The sequence below is a fragment of the Aptenodytes forsteri genome, unplaced genomic scaffold (genome assembly GCF_000699145.1).
Source record: "Aptenodytes forsteri isolate BGI_AS27 unplaced genomic scaffold, ASM69914v1 Scaffold8, whole genome shotgun sequence".
Lineage (NCBI taxonomy): Eukaryota > Metazoa > Chordata > Aves > Sphenisciformes > Spheniscidae > Aptenodytes > Aptenodytes forsteri.
In genome coordinates, this window is record NW_008796218.1 from 1,582,834 (window position 1) to 1,599,769 (window position 16,936).

Genomic DNA, 16,936 nt, shown 5'->3' on the forward strand with positions numbered 1-16,936 from the left:
TTAGCAATACTCCTGAATTGTGCTGTTAAAATGTTTGTGCAACTTGAAATGTGCTGTTAAAATATTTACTTTTTTGGCAAGTTTTTCAGTTCAGTGACACAAACAGTTGTGTTAGCAGATGTTCCAGTAGTTGTGGCAGAGAAGTGGTGGGGAGAAGTACAGGATGGATAAGACGAATACTTTTATGCCAGTACCATCACAAAAATTCTTCACAACATGAAAGAGTAACTATTAAAACTCCAGTGGCTTTTTAAAATTAGTCGCTTACTTTAAAGGTACGCAACTTTTTGCAGAGGAGAGTAATTAAGTGTAGATTTTCAGACTCTCCAGCATCAGTTTGCCTTTAAAGCATATTCCTCCCCCCTCCTCATTCTAATCTCTTTCATATTTATTCCTTGTTTAGAAGGGAGATCTGGTAAATGAAATTATCTGTAAGAAAAATGCCAAAAGCTATTATTTTGGCTAAGAGTTGGTTTTTTTTTTTTTTTTTTTTTAAATTTTAAGCCAGCAGCAGCAGCCACACCTTCACAGCAATGCTTTTATGTTTACCTGTCAGGTTTCCCTAGTCCTTTGTAGAAGTAAAACAACAACAAACACCCCTTTATCTGTGTGATTTTACAACTTAATTCAGTAATTCTTGTGAGTTGGCCCAAGGGGGAAATTTAGGGTTTGAAGCTCCAGCAGTAAATAGTTGATGGGTAGTAACTATTGCACGCTGCCTTGTTGCCATTTTAAATAAGGGGAGCTGGCTGAGATCACAGTCAAAAGTAATTGTTGTGGCTAAACACAACTGGTATGGGTTCTGGATCTAGCAATGATCCTTCATTTCCCAAGTAAGTGATGTTTGAGCACCATTAACTCTTTGATCTTTACTAAGTGAACATAATAGGAAGGGCCTTTCCTGTTCCTTTCAAAACACTTGATGATTAATACAGTTCTTAGAGGTTGAGCCAAGATCACTGGCTGCTCTGACACCTTGACTACCATGTGTAGAAAATGAATTATGCTTTTGTTGAGTAGGTGTAGTCATGTAAGCTGATTTATAGAAGACCTCATTTTTATCTGTTACTAAAACCTCTGTTAAATATGTCTATAGCTATGCAAATGACTACATAAATGACTTGCTCTACACTTAATTTTGGACATAATAGTTATACTATATTCGGAGGTTATTTTGGGTTGTACACCATCCAGTGCCATTAGTCCATGTCCCTTGTCCTGAGAGTGGATTAGATGGCCTTATGTTGAACTCACTGAAGTCCTGACCATTTTGTAATATTCCTATTCCTCTTCTTTGTCCTCCCCTCCCAGCATGGGTTAACATACGGAAATAGAAATTACCGTGCTGAAGTTAAAAGGTCTTTCTTGTGACCTGAATCATGCCATGCCAAAGCTTTATTTCTCATAAAAACGAAGTTAAGTACACCAGGTTAATATTTCTCCCTATTCTGTCATTCCCCTGCACAAGCATTTATGAGGCTTTTAGAGGGTATGAAATATCATTTCTGCTCGCTCTTTAGCATTTGAGTCCAGCTGACTTAAATAGGCTTTGGATTAGGGCATGATAGCATTTATAGTTTGTTTCAACAAGTAATACTGAGTCTAAAAACTTAACAGTATTAAGTCATTTCCTCTAAATAATTAGTTGGTTTTTATGATGCTGAATGGAAGTTTATTAATACAACATAATTTGGCAAGCTTATGTGTGGTTTTTTTCCTCCTTAAAAAAAAAAAAATTAGGACTGTGTTTTCTTTGTTCCCACAGGGAATTCTTGGTTCAGGCTTTGCCCTAAAGGTACAACAGAAACAAAGACAGAAGCATTTCAACCGTCAAATTCCAGCTGCTGCCTCTCTCATACAGGTACTGAGTTCCTGCATTTTGCATACTATCATTTCTTTCCATTTATAGGGTTTTTTTTTTCAAAACTGTTGTCAATATTTCCATGCCTCATTCCCATTAAAAATTGTATAGGGGTTACAGACACAAGTATTTTAAACAGTTTTGGAAATCCCACCTTTAATGTAAACTAATAAGCTGAAAAGTTCACTCCCAAATCAGTGCAAACTGTTTAATTCAGCTGGTTAAAATCAAAAATGAAAGCTAACCTATAGTTATCGAAAAATTTACCTGGGGAAAATGTTATGAAATACCATGCTTGCAGTAGTGAAAAACAGAGAGGAGGCCTCATGTAAAATTGTACTTTAAAAAAAATACATTGTTGCTTATAAAGACAAATGTCACATATGCTTCATTTTCCTTGGGACAAATAAATTCTTAAAAATCTCAAATTTAGGAGAATTAAGTCAGAGTGTTAAATAGGAAAATCTTGTCTGAACTTTTCAGCTCCAGGATAGGTGGCTGGGAACCCCTGGGATTCTGCAAAATCAACCTTTTTGTGTAGGATAACATACAGGCAGAAAAATTTTGATCCCCTCTGTTAAAAATACAGTTGCAGTTCAGTGTCAGTAAGGTCAATGAGATTTTATCCTTTACTTCAGTGGGGCCAGCATTTCACCCTGGAGAAGTATTAATATTGTTTCATTCTAGGTTTTTCCAGCTTTTTCTCCCTCACTCAGTATCTGCATGTAGCTTTAGAAGCACAGGGATCAAATTTAAAAGAAATTTAGGTGTACACCTAAGCCATATCATTTTTGCATTCTTATATGACTGACTTCCACATTCACTCATGAAGCTAGAGATTTCCAGGTCAGGCTCTTTATGGAAACAGTAGCTAACTGTAAAGTTTATGCTTGAAACTAAACAGTCCCAGAGTTAATGTGAAAAAGGTTTAAATTTAGGGCTCTGGTTATAACCAAAGATTAGCCAAAAATCTTCAGACTCAGTGTGTTTCGTTTGGATTGCATGGTCAGAAAAAGGTGTGGTTTTGCAAAGAATGGATTTTTAGTGTTCTCACTGATTCTTTTGGGAAATCAACCCCAAATTATTGGGAAGCCTGAGATTGCATGTCCAGAACGTTGTACTTGGCTCCATCTGAAATGTTAAGGAGGAGTAGAGGATAGACAATGAGTTGCTGACTACCTGTTCTTAATAGTGGTAATTAAGATTTACTAATAATCTCGGACTTCTAAAGGCCCAATTTAATAAGTGCTCTACAAATAACTTACAAAAAGATTATTCTTAAACCAAGAAGTTTATGAAATAAGTACAAGACAAGACAACAGCTGAAATGAGCGGTACTTTTTTCCTGTATTCCTTCTTGTTTTCTTCTAAAGGCCAGTTGTTTCTTCCAGTATCCTATTAACCATGGTGGGAATTATATAGTGATTGATCCTTTACTTTCCAACTGCTGTCTGTTCTCCTTTGTCATTCTGCTTGCTTTGTTTCTTTCATCCAGTATTTTCTGGCCTTTCCCACTTTAGATTTTGTGTATGTATATGTGTGTCCTTTTTCACATAGTGTGTAAGTAAGGATCTGCCTTTTTAATTTGGAGACTAATTATTAATCAATTCTGATGATATATTTACAGATTTAAGAGAGAATGCAGTAGTGTTTTGTCTCTGGTTGGTCTTGTTTCCTAGCCCTGCTTTTCCTTCTTTTTGTTTTAGAACATAGTACTTTAATCATTGGTGGTTGGCAGGAGGGAGAATTGGTTTTGGGTTTTGGCTCCTGGTTAACCATTGGTGCTGTTCCCTCATGCTCTCAGTCTTATTTCTTTGTATGAATATAGCCCTACCGACCACACCACAATTGGGTTTTTTTCTGATAGTACTCTTGTGAGGCAGGGAAGAATGATTTTTTTCTGCATAGGAGCTTGAAACACAGGATGCAATAGGGAAAATGCTCCAAGTCAGAGAGGGAAACTGGGGCAGAGCAAGAAATTCAACCCCAGTCTCTTGAGTCCAGTCTAGAATTCTCTCTTATTATTTGTTTGTCACTAATGCGAACAAAAGTTGCACTTGGAAAGACTGATCTTCCTTTCCGGTTTGCGCAGTTCAAACTATGTGGTTTCTGTTTACTAAATAAGGATTCTAAACCATGCTGAGTTTGTTTCCAGTGGGGAAATTCAAGAATACTATTAAATAAAGAATGACTAACGTGCTACTTGGAAGTTACTTTGTAGTACAGATAGCTACACATCTGATTGCATTAATTGTTCTGTTGCTTAAAACACTTGTTCTAGACTGCATGGAGGTGCTATGCAGCAGAAAACCCAGACTCTTCTACATGGAAAATATACATTCGAAAACCTGCCAGAAATTATCATTTGCTGTCACCCAGTCCAAAACCGAAGAAATCAGTGATGGTACCAGTAACTAACATTTCCTATTATAGTAATTTAAAATTTTTAAATTAGATTGAATTTATTTACTCTCTAGAGGCTTTGTTGTGTTTGTTTTACAGATTATTACTTGGTTTCAAAGTTTTATTTTCATTTCAGTTTTGAGATTTTTAGCATAGAAACATTTTAAACTATAACTTAATTTGCTTCAGTTCCCAAGCTTGACTTTTTTAATGTATCTATGGGTTCAGAAAAGAGCAATAATGACCTAACTCAGGCACATCAATCAGTAACTTACTGTTGTTGTTTGGAAAACTATAAGCAAAGGAAGAAAAGAAAATTACTATTTCCAAAACAGTAACTTTTAATTGTTTGTTTGTTTGTTTGTTTTTTTAAAAAAGCAAACCTGCTGCTTCTCTCAGCTATTGAGTTTTGTGGCTTTCTAAGCTTCTATGGTAAAGACATCTTGTGCCTACATACAGTAGTATTTTCATATCAACTGATTCCATAAGTTAAGAATTCTTTTGTTTACAAAGCAGCAACAGAAAATCTTTGTTAGAATCTTTAGATTAGAGAGGATGAAGTATTACATATTCTAAGAGTATTGCACAGTAGTCTCAAGCTGGAAAGAGAGGATGTTGTGCAAAAATCTTCCCTAGTATCCCAGGTTCATCTGAGTTCAGTAGCAATATATCCATTTGCTTTTTGCTGAAGTTATGATTTATTGCATCCATAAAATGGTAAAGATATTCTAGAATAGTTTGATTTATATAAACTGTCGCAGAGCTAGCAGATTTTTTTACTGCAGGCACTGGATTTGCTAATGACAATGTGCAGGATTTGCTAATGACAATGTGCAGAATTCTAGTGATTAGCCAGTTTTGGCGGGATGGGGGGCAATCTTACTGATAAACACACAGTGTAGCATCATGAAAATGTAATTGATCAGGCACTCTTTTGACTGGTTACAGCTCATTGGGGACTGCATTATTTTTGAAGACATTACTGAAGAGACAACTAAATGTGGCTTGGTTTGAGTAATTTAATGTATGTGTATTTTTAGGTTAAAAAGAAGAAATTTAAGTTAGACAAGGACAATGGGCCTTCTTCTCCAGATAGGATGTTAACTGTTCCACACATCACTTACGACCATGTGACAGAGGACAGGAAACCCGATTTCAGTTTTGAAGCATATGAAAATTCTGGTAAGAGATTCCATTATAAAATGCCAGTAACTGTAATGGCTTCTATTAGTGATTTACACACAGATCCTCTTTAATATCTGTAAGAGAGAGGATGAGGACAGAACAAGCTCTTGCCATTCTAAAGCAAGAATACTTTGCTTTTTGACTTTGGTTGCTGGCTTGTCTGGATGAGATTCAACCATTCCTTTAATGAGCATACTCCACTGCAGACAAACTAAGATTATTTGTCATTTCTGCCTGTCAGAAGAGCTACTGTCTGAGGCTGGTGCGCATACGTTCCCCAATTCTGCAACTGATTGAAACTACAGGGATTAGCTGTCAGCTTTTCCATGTGAAATTTAACCAAGATGTGTTGCTATTGTGCTTGTACCTCAACCAAAAAGGATTGACACGTCTTGGCTGCACTGAACATAGTCTGCCACATGAAACCATCATGTGCTCCTGCCATCTGCTCAGTGGAGTAGGCTGTGAATCGAATTTTGAAAGCAGAAGTACTTAAGATAAATGTGGATCCATCTGTATTAACTGTCACTGTACAAAATGGTACAGTATGAGGAAAAAGAAGAAAGGACTTTGATAGTCATCTTATAATTAATAGCTTAGTTATAGTTGCTTTAGCTGTAATGAACTTCCAAAATAACTCTGAATTTACAATGTGGCTTTTTTACAAATGTACTTTTATTAGAAGTTTTTAATGTGTATTGCTCAAATTTTGGCAGCAAGAATGAGGTTTAATTTTTAAGGTGTGTTTTATTGATTATAGATACCTTAAGTACTTATGGTTTTTCTCCTCAAGAATTTGGCTGACCTGATTAAATTTAATGACCTTTAAAATAAGATAGCAATGTGGGCTGGCACCGGGCATATTTTAATTCAAGCAGAAAGTCTCACCTTCCGTGTAGTTCTTGGTACGCTTCTGTCTTGTCTTGTTCTGTAACATCCATGCTTTTCCACTCTTTGGCCTCTGTTAAAGAATGATTGTGAACTGCATCTGGTGGTAGAAACGACAAAGCTGTTAAAAGGTGGACAAGTACTAAGTCTAGTTTGTGTCTCAGGCTTTGAGTACAGATACCTTTCTTCAAAACAATCCAATGAATGAACTGTACAAATGCTTAGATTTGTAAAGTCCCACCTTTTATCACTAAGTTTCTAAGTTGAGTAAAGGACAATATGATCTGCAGACAGCCTACTACTGCCATTTCAAAAATCAGCTCTATAGCTGTCAATAAAAGGATTTTCTCTAATTTCTTCTGACACTTATCTTTTTTCTTTTTTATCTGTGTTCTGCTCTCTCTAAACTGTTACAAGTATACAGGACAAACAGGAATGTTAAAATTGCTTGGTAAGTTGAGGAAAATAATTCTATCTATGGCATGCCAGCTTATGACAATGTAATGTTTGCAGTGCTTTTCATGTGTGTCTAGTACCATATAGTTTCTAAGAAATCTTTTGCAGCCAAGGAGATCTTAGACAGACAAAAATGTACATTCTCACACTTGTAATCACAATTGCACCCACAGTTTTATTAGAAAGAGAAAAGTGAGCACTCGTTTATATAAGTAGATGATCTCTGGGTTTTTTTAATAATTGAGAAAAATTGCTCATGTATATATAACCAATAGAAAATATAATCTACGTATAAATAAAGTATAATTCATCCAGTAGTTATCTGAGCATATATCTGAGAATTAAATTCTAAACAAGTAGATTGGGATGGAAGAAAAATTTCCAGATTTGACCTCTAATATTGTGCATTCTGAAGTACATGCATCTGTTCCTGTAAAAATGCTCTGTAGATATTTGTGAACAGATGGGGACCCATAAACTAAATAATTTATTTTACTTTGGTTTGTCTGGTTTGTCTGGATTCTGTGATCACTTAAGCAGCCGTGTAGTCCTGTGATGTTTCTAATCTGCTTGCTTAGGCACTTTCCTAACAATTGAGTGTTCCCCAAAGACTCTAGGATTAGAGCTAGGTCTGGGCAAAAAACCTCTGTGATTTAGTGAGAGTGCTGTGAGCTACCTGTAAGTTGTCTGCTCTGCATCCACTAAAGACAATAGAGGCTTCTTTTTGGTGATCGAGTGCAAGGATGCTCATGCTTGGATTAAACTGTCTGAAAATAGAAGGTTCAGTTTCTCCTCTGAACCCACGTGGAACACAGGTGCAATTAAGCTGGTAAAACAGCAGAAAACAAACTGAATCTCCTTGACTCCCCCTGACCAATCCTTGATTTGCCCATTTTCTAGTTTCCACTTTTCTCCTGTACTCCAAGCAGTGCATCTCTGTTGGGGGTGAGCATGGTGGAACAAGCTCAGGAAGAGCAGCAAGAGCCTTGAAGTCAGCTGTTTTACATGAACAAGAAATTCCTTCATCTTGGGGAAATATCGGAGGAGCTTTGCGAGCCACGATAGGTTCAGTTTGTATTTCCTAGCCAGGCAGCATGAGCTCAATGAACCTGAGAGGTTACCTAACACTGTTCTCACAGTGACTCAAAGAAATAGAGAAGAAGCGTGTATTTGTACTTACTGTGAATAAGATTACCTACACAGAAAACTGAAGCTGCCAAGTCAAAAGCTCAGAAACAAGAAATTAGGAAGTACAAGAACAAAGGATGCTCATTCAGCTTTAATTTGGTCCTCAGAAAGTCTCTAGTCACATATCCATGTGCTGCTTTCTCATATTCAGTAAATTTTGGTTCTCTCTTTGGGCTGCCCACTTATATTCAAGTCTTCACACTCCTGGATCCCCCATCTGGCTTCCCTGCCAGTATCCTTATGCAACCAGAGATTTCCACCTCCTTTTCTCCCCTCTTGCTTTCTCCTGGCATCATCAGTTCAGCAAAGACCCAAGAACAGTGGCTGGAGCGTGCCTAGCACTGACAGAACACTTGCAAAATGGGGTTGGTTTTTTTTCAGATTTTTAAACTCCAATACATTTATATTTTGAGAGATTTTTCTCTTTGTGTAAAATTAAGGCAACACTTCTGAAAAATATCACTCTGTCCCAGTGTGTGAGTCCACAGGCATTTCTTAATGAAATAGTTATTAAAAGGATAATGCTATTCAAAAGAACTAAACATAGTATAAATGTTACATTTGGCTGAGTCTCTTTCTCATCATTGACTTCTGTTGCTTGCCTGAAGCTTTTCCCCAAGAAATTCAGCCTGAGGCAGGCACTTGGCTTAAATGGTTGAAGTGGGCAGCTTCAAATGCTTTTTATGGGATGTGTCAGGCAGCGTCAAACATGGGTGGCAGTACTGGTCTGTCTACTTGACAGCACTGAAATCTGACCAGGAGCTAGCTACACCGTGAACAGTATGAACCAGAGCAAGAGGGGTCTGACCCATATGAGGTTGTATGCTTTGGAAAGGGAAACGCTTGAGGAAACCCTAAAGTCAGGAAGGAAGGGGCAAACATATAGATTACGTTCCTCAAAATGGGACTGGCATGTAGGGAGGAGTATCTTGCAGCAGGTGACACTGTCATGAAGAATGGATTTGAAGAGGCAACGATGCCTCCCCTAGTGGTGATTTGATATTCTGCTAACATGTAATGTTCACTAGAAGAGTTTCATACAAGCTCTTTTCCACAGTATTTTTTATTTTGTTTTTAAAAATGTCAGGTACAACATACTATATTTTAGGTATGTCTACATCTCCTCAGCCGCCTGTCTGGAGCTCCCCCCCCCCCCCCCATCTCTCTTTTTTTTTTTGCTTTTTTTTTATGTGCATCTTTACTCTGACTCAGATTGTCAGCGCTCCTGGCCATCCTTTTCCGCAGACCAGCAGTCTTCCAGTGCTCCTTCCTCTCCAGGTAAAGCTTATAATATTTCATTACTTCATCACCTTTGTTAATTACTTTGTTAATTACTAAATCTTTGCAATGCTCTGTCTGGAGTTGCCTGCTGTGGCAAAGAAAATTGTAGTGCTGTTTTTTAAAGAAAGCATAGGCATGTCAGTAGAATTTTGAGTTTGGAAAGTTGTTCAGGTTGTAAATTACAAATGTTTAAATAAAACCAGAAATTTTCTGCAGAACAGAGGTATTTTCTAAATGCATTAATTAAAACTCAGATTTTTCCATGAAAGATGCTTTAAAGTGTTTTAAATTTTTTGTCCATGCTTGCAAAAAAGGCAGTGTAAAATATTTTCTGTCTTACTAGCCCAATACTACCAGAAAAGCATCTGCATACATGTCATACTGCATATAAAATTGTTGTGTTGGTAATACAGAAAACCTATCAGTAATTTCTTGTTATTGTGTTTATAATCCTCGATTGGAAGTTCATAGAATCATAGAATGGTTTGAGTTGGAAGGGACCTTTAAAGGTCATCTAGTCCAACCCCCCCTGCGATGAGCAGGGACATCTTCAACTAGAGCAGGTTGCTCAAAGCCCTATCCAGCCTGACCTTGAATGTTTCCAGAAAGTTCAGAATTTCTGTTTTAAAACAGGGGTTCACATATTGAGGGGAGTGTATTTTCTGCCATTTCAAAGTAGTACTTGGCTCAGCATTATCAGTTGGATAGTCATGCCTATTACCATAGTTGCTGCTGCTACTCATCAAAAATAGAGAAAATAAAGCTTGGGGACCCCTGCATTATAGTGAATATCCCTTGCTACACCTGTTTCCTGTTTCTTTTCACTCATTATTATCCATTGAAAATGAGTTTCTAAAGCTTCCTTTTTTCTTTTCCCCTTTAGCCTACTTATTTAGAAATTTAGTGTCTTTTTTTAACACTGCTTTGTGAGTAAGACTCCTCCAAAGTCAAATGGCTATGAATTTGTTTTTATAAATAAAAAAAATATGCTGCAGCAGCATATGCTCCCTAGTGCTCTGCTTGAGCCTTGTTTCAAGGCACTTTGTGGCAGGGAAGCTCTCATTAATGCCATGTTCTTTTCTTGGTCCCTCCTCCCTCTCTGTGCAAGCAGGTTGCATGGTAGTGTTTTGGAGTCGTTCCTCCTTCATGTTGGAAGTAGCAACATACATTTAAGAATAAGAGCATAAAAAGCCAAGGGCTGCACTGGTCACCAGAACAGGCTGATCTTGGTTATGATCTTCTTAGAAAATTTTAAAATAAAAAGAGGGAGGGAGATACCATGTTTGCCTCATATTAAGCAGCTCTTCATCTCTGTATTCTCAGATAACAGCGCTTTCAAATAGGCTGAGGTACAGTCTTGACTTTCTTGTTCCTTTTTCATTGTGCCACTCCCTCTCTCCACTCCCATGAAACTGAAAAACAATAACTGTGAATGATCCAAGAATAGCTGTTTCTGCAAATCCACTTGTGTACTGTGTGTATTTTATCTCTCATAAGCATGATTTAGTGAGTATTCAGCAAACACTTTACATGGTTTTAAGTTCAGCAGTTTTATCACTTGTCATTAGGAAAACTAAAAAGGCTGTGAGTCATCCTTTCCTAGAAACTGGAAAAGTTTCATTTGTATCTTGTAGAAATTAAAACAGTGAAAATTAATTTAAAGCCAAAAGGAGTCTGTTTTAAAGACATTTTGCTGCATATCTGAATCTGGAATAATTTTGCTTGTTTCACAGCCACTATCTTGGATGATGGCTACAGCAAAGTGATTAAATAACATGATACTAAAACCAAAAATAGGAAGCTAACGTTTGCGAAAACTTACTATAGAATTTTCATTTTTAAGTGCTGCAAGTGGCTCCTGCTTTTAATAATTTTGTCTCCTAGCAGTTGTCTCTTACTGTGATTTCGGAGGTCTTCCTCTCCTATTACATGTTCATTGTAATTTTGAATGGCCATGTGCCTGATGATATAATAACATCTTCTCTTCTGATTATTTGTAAAAGTTCAAATCCATTTCTGCCATATGAAGATATCTACTTAGTTTAGTAAAGTGGTTGCATTTTAAAAAAAATCTGTTTCCTGATATGCCCACTTCTATTCTCATTAAATTCATTTATTCATTTAAGTTAGCTATTTCTGTTGTATTCCTTTAGCTTTCATGTTGCATTTTGGCAGGGCATTATTTACTGTTATATTATAAAGTATTTTATTTAATACTGTAGAGACTTTATAAATTACAACATTACAATTATTTCATTGAATGATCCAGCCAGTTGCACAGATAAAGATTTCTATGGAGGTGTCACAGTCTACCTATGATTTCTACAGAATTTTACTTGCTGTTTTTATTCTCTATAAAAATTCATTACAGTCATGTATAAATACAATAGTGGTTTTATTTATATGCAAATTTTGTGGCTTCTCTAACAAATGTTAGGACCATGCTGGAAAAAGCACTTAGAGTTCTTAATGTTAGAGGCTGGCAGAATTTAGGAGCCTGAGTTTAAAAATGAAATCTGTAATTCTCTGCCTAATTTCTTGGATGCATGAAAGTGTTGGTATACAAGTAACTTTGCCACTAAAAACTTTCAATAACTGAAGTTTTGTGAAATGGCCTTCCCACTAAGGACCTCATCTTGGATGAACTGAACATCTTGCCACCTGTCTCATGTCTGGGCTCAAAGATGAGGCATCCTTGTGCCTAAGGATGAGAGGGATTGGGAACCAGTAGACAGTGCATGACAGGAGCTGACTGCTCACCGTGAAAAGGCACCTTTGTTGTTCTAGGCCTGGCTTCTTGATCTTAGTCACAGTAATTACATCCCAGAAACTGGTATTATAAACTAAAACATGAAGTAGAGATGGAATAAAAAGGAACTGATCTTGTCATTGAATTGCAGTCATGTACTGTCACTGTAAAGCGGTGGTCCATGGTATGGCTGAGTATTGTACAATAAGTTTTATAATGCATGAAGCTGCCTGTGATATAGGTACTTGACATTCTAGTGTATGAGGAGTATGAACAATAAAAAAAGTATTAGCTTTAAGTCTTCAGCAGAAGTTAAAATTCCTCAGGTAGAAGAAGAGTTAAAGTTTTACTTTTCATGAAGTCTGCGGTATATGCAATTTTTTTGTAGTAACTTCTGTTTTCAATATTCTGTTAAAATGTACAGAATTTCAGAGATCCAAATGAGTGGTAGACCTTTCTTGAAAAAGATGAATGCTATTGCTTTAACTGTTATCTGCATGTTTCCTCACAGTGAAAAAAAGCCCGACATTTTTAGATGTGAACACAGGACCCTTCATCAGGACCAACAGCTTTGCCGATGAGCTTGACCTGGAGGGTGAGACACTGTTGACCCCAATAACTCACATCTCACAGTAAGTCAAGGCTAGTGAATTGTGCATTAGTTGACTTAGACAAGAGAAGCCAATTCAGGTGGGAGGAGCTGAAATATAGAGCTGATAGGGCTATCTCAGATATTTGCGTCAAACTCTTTTTACCTTGAAGTTGGTGTATAATGTTCGAGTGCCAGTAAATCTTCATGTTGACCTGAAGAAAAGTTCACTTGGCTGTGACACAAGGCTTTAGTTTTTAGCTAATGTCTCTGGGCAGCTGGTGGTTGATAGCCTCAAGATTTTCGCATGGAGACAATGTGTGGGAGTACTTGCCTGTTGAGAATTATATTACTCCCTCCACCATTTTCCAGTGGAATAGCTGTGAAGTGCAAATTTTTAAATACTACTCATATGAAATACCAGCCTTTCTATTTCAGCAGCACCTTCTCTAATGGTCAAATGATGATCTGCATTGGAAGAAAAGACCTGTTTTGATCTTTATTACTGCTTTGTGATATATATAAAAATGATCTGAAATAGGCCTGTATTTTTTATGTTGTTGTTTTCCTTTTTTAAAAGAAGATCTTCCACATACCTTTTATGCTAAAATGTTATCTCCAGGTTCTCAGATTATTCTAAAAAATTGAGAATTGCAAAAGATTTTTATTCAAATGCCTTTAAAAAAAAAAAAATTTCTGCCATTGTTTAATTCAAACTCCTGACAAATTATTATCATTTACCATAGTAGATGTGTGACAGTGTGTCCTCTAGCAGAGGAATGAGACAATGTTTTCCCCTCCTATTCCTAGAAATCTGAGGATTTCTGCAGTGAAACCACAGATGAAAATTCTTGGCATACTTGTATTTCTGAGGTACAAAACATGCAGAAACGCCTGCTGCCAATTTTCAGGACTTCTTCCTATACAGTATAAATAGCAGAGAAGCACAAACATACTTTTTATAGCCACTTTAGAAGGGCATTTTTTTAAAAAAGTAGGTTTGGGAGGAGTCTTCCCTGCCCCCAAGCAAAAGGGCTTGCATTTTCAGCTGAATATTGTACAGGTACATATATTTGTAGTCAGAGGATTTAGGAGACTTGTATTCTGGAAGATTTCTTAGTGGTACAAGCAGGAGGAGGAAGTCATAAATTTCCTCAAGCCTTAGACAAGAACAACCGAGCAGCAAAACCAGATCTAGAAGTTTCCTTCGCGTAGCTTTTTTTTAAACTTTAATTTACCACAACATTGCAGGCTTTCTTTAAGAGAAATAAGCTTTGGTGCTAGGAGTTTTCATTATTCTTTTTGGATTTGGGAATGATTTAGTTATTTCTCATTGTGACCTTCATTGATACGTTTCTAATAATAAGGTGCTCCATCACTTTTAAGTCCAACTTGTGTAACAGCTGAGATTTTTTTTTCTATGAACTACTTGTGGGAGACCTTAGGATATAGGTAATGTGTATCAGCTGAAGAACCTTACCAAATTAACACCCTAGTCTTTTAGTAACTTATATATTTCTCTTTTACTTTCTTAATTTTTGGTTGTAACCTTTATTGAAATCTCCCTAGATTGCTCTAGGTCAGGAGTGATGGGATGGTACAAAACATGTCCCCACATATGGCTTGAATTGAGTCTCTGCTAGAGTGGAAGAAAATGGAAGTCATTGTTTCTTTTAAGACTTTGGTTTTAGATTCAAAACTGGATAAATTGGATTAAATGCAAAACCGGATAAAATATTAATCAAAATGTGTCTCTCTGAAGCATGGGTGCCCAAATGTTGTAGAGCCTGAGAACTGTTCATTTAGAAGTGCATTTACTTTGTACGCAGTTTATTAAAAAGCCTGAAACAATGCCAGATCAGCCTACTATAGATGTAAGGGTTTGGCAAAAAGTTAGTGAAAACCCTGTGTTCTGTAATCTCAGTTGGAGTATTGGCATTCAGGGAACAGATATTCCCAAATATTTTGAAATGCAAAATATTCTAATGTTTGTTTTACTGTTGGGTTGTGCATTTGAGGCAGTTGAAAAGCAAGCTGCTGTGCTGCGTTTCACTGGGTACCCGTGTCGCTGGATGCTGAAGACCAGTCAATTTCCATGAATTATTTAGACAAATGCTTCTTTTTCATTCTTCATTTCAAAGTCCTAGGGAACAAATATTTATGAGCTGGTTACACGTTAGTAGGACCTGCATATTAGACATGTGGGCATAGAATTAAGGATCAAATTTAGAATTGTGCAATAGATATATCTCTTTGTGCAAAGCCATGTCCTAATTTTCTGTAGCGTAAAAGTGGTTAGTCAAATTATTATTTGTCTTTGTGTGTTTTTAATTCAGGCTTGAAAGTTATGCTCTGCCTGAGAGAATCTAGGATGAATTATTTTGTTCTGATGTCCCCAGTTTTATTTCCTTAAAGCCATCATATGTACAGTATGATTGCTCCAGATTTGTTGATAAGGAAATAAGCAACCATATGCAAGTCTAAACCCAAGTACTTAACAAAAATACAGCACCAGCTATGACAACAAATTAGTATGGAAAAGTCAAATTAAGTGCAAATATCTCTAGTTTCAGGTCTTAAAAGCAATTCATACTCTATTAGAGGAACAGAAGCATGAAGACAGTTTCAGAAGTGAAAGCATAATATAAAACACTTGATCTAAGGATGCTTGGATTTGGGATTCGTAGAACTATTTCCTGGTCAATTATATTTTTATTGCAACATATGAATTAGCTTATCTATAAACCACGGAAAGGTGACTCCAGAATAAACATTAATTTTTTGAAAGTCATAAATGCATGAGTAAATATTACATAGTTAATTGGAGACATGCAATTAGAAAGTGACTTTTAGTTGACAGTATGAAAAATATTTCCTTTTGACAAGTAGTGTAAATCTGGCAAAAGTGTGGGGTACCTACTGTGTTACTGACAGGCAAACACTTGGCATCATTGTGGCTTAAAAAAAGAATGAGGCTAAGTTTGTTTTCTCACTTGCATTACGTCATGGAAAGAAAATGCCATCTTTCAGCCCTTATGGCAAAGGGCTTTAGGCTTCCGGGCCTAAAGTCCCCTTTAAATTGAATTTCAGTGCCCTGCTTGTTTATGCAAAAATTATTCTCTTTTTGTAAATGTAGGTGCATATTCTCACTGAATTTAATAGGACTGTTTTGTGTCTAATAACAAAAATGCAGGTGTGGGGTTTTTTGCAGGACATACTTCTGGCTCCATTTTAAATCTGTTTTGAAATAAACATTGTACTAATTGTGGCCCTATTTCTGTGGAATTAGAAATGGGAAATCTTTCATGTGGAAAGATTACTGCACCAGTTAATTGTTTGTCAGTACCACTTTGAGGAAACTAAAATAATAATAGAAGCACTTTGAGACCTGATGTTCAAACAGGAAAGTGATTAAAATGTCATAGCAAAAACAGATTTGCAGCAGGTGCATGCAGAAATATAGAATAACATAGCAGTGCATGGAAGAGTGATTGCACTTTTCCTTCTACGTGAAGAAGTCTTATAAGCAGAAAATGAAGATTTGAGCAGAGCAATCTTTGTAATTAGCTATTATGGATCTCACCTATAAAATGAACTGTAACAGTTTGAAGAATGCAGTACACAGTGTGTTGTTTGAGATAAAACTTGGCTCCTCAATGGTTTGTTTAATGACTGTTGTGGTCTGTTCTGTTGTAAAAGTGAAATAGGAAACTGGACTGTAGCAATACCACACCTCTCCTTTGGACTTCTCCCTGTTTTCTTTCTCTCTAATCAGTGCGTTCCCATATTGTCTCCTGTTCCCTGTTTCACTTTGTTGGGTCTTTTGTTCTATTTGCATTTTAAAGCAGTGGAAAATCGATGTTACTTGTAGCTGAGCCTCAGCTACCAAGAGGTTCTTTCCCTGTGTTCGTATAATTGTTTAATTTCAGCACCCTTTTTAACTTTACATTTGGCATTAGCTGAAGTAGCAAAAGAAATTAACCAAGCTTCTAAGCATACAAATAGGAGGGAAAGGGAGAAGAAGTGGGTGGAATCGAGCTGAAAAAGGGAGAGAAGAAAATAATTAAGAACTCTCAATCTAATATATCTTTATATAAATATTTCTCATCTCTTTAAAGAAGTTTAAAGAGAGCTCTGCATTCTCTGTGAATCTTTCAGAAATGCTACTGATTCAAAAATAAGTTCATGTCTGTTATTTCTACAGTTTCCCACTCTTGGGGTTCAGCAGCTCATTGGACAGTGGTTTGTTTAATCAGTTCTGATGTATAAATGTATTTCTGCTGCTTAATATGAGTAACTTTTTAGAAAAATACTGCCTCTAAATGTATTGTAAATT

At 36.5% G+C, this 16,936-nt stretch overlaps 1 protein-coding gene across 1 annotated transcript in view; it reads left to right on the plus strand.

The window, feature by feature from the left end:
- Window positions 1–16,936, plus strand: part of KCNQ1 (potassium voltage-gated channel subfamily Q member 1) — a 371,368-nt gene that overhangs the window by 114,948 nt on the left and 239,484 nt on the right. Inside the window, exons 10-15 of the mRNA XM_019474489.1 lie at window positions 1,766–1,861; window positions 4,143–4,265; window positions 5,305–5,446; window positions 6,762–6,788; window positions 9,194–9,259; window positions 12,523–12,643. Coding sequence (XP_019330034.1) covers window positions 1,766–1,861; window positions 4,143–4,265; window positions 5,305–5,446; window positions 6,762–6,788; window positions 9,194–9,259; window positions 12,523–12,643 — 575 coding nt within the window. The remainder of the gene's footprint in view (window positions 1–1,765; window positions 1,862–4,142; window positions 4,266–5,304; window positions 5,447–6,761; window positions 6,789–9,193; window positions 9,260–12,522; window positions 12,644–16,936) is intronic.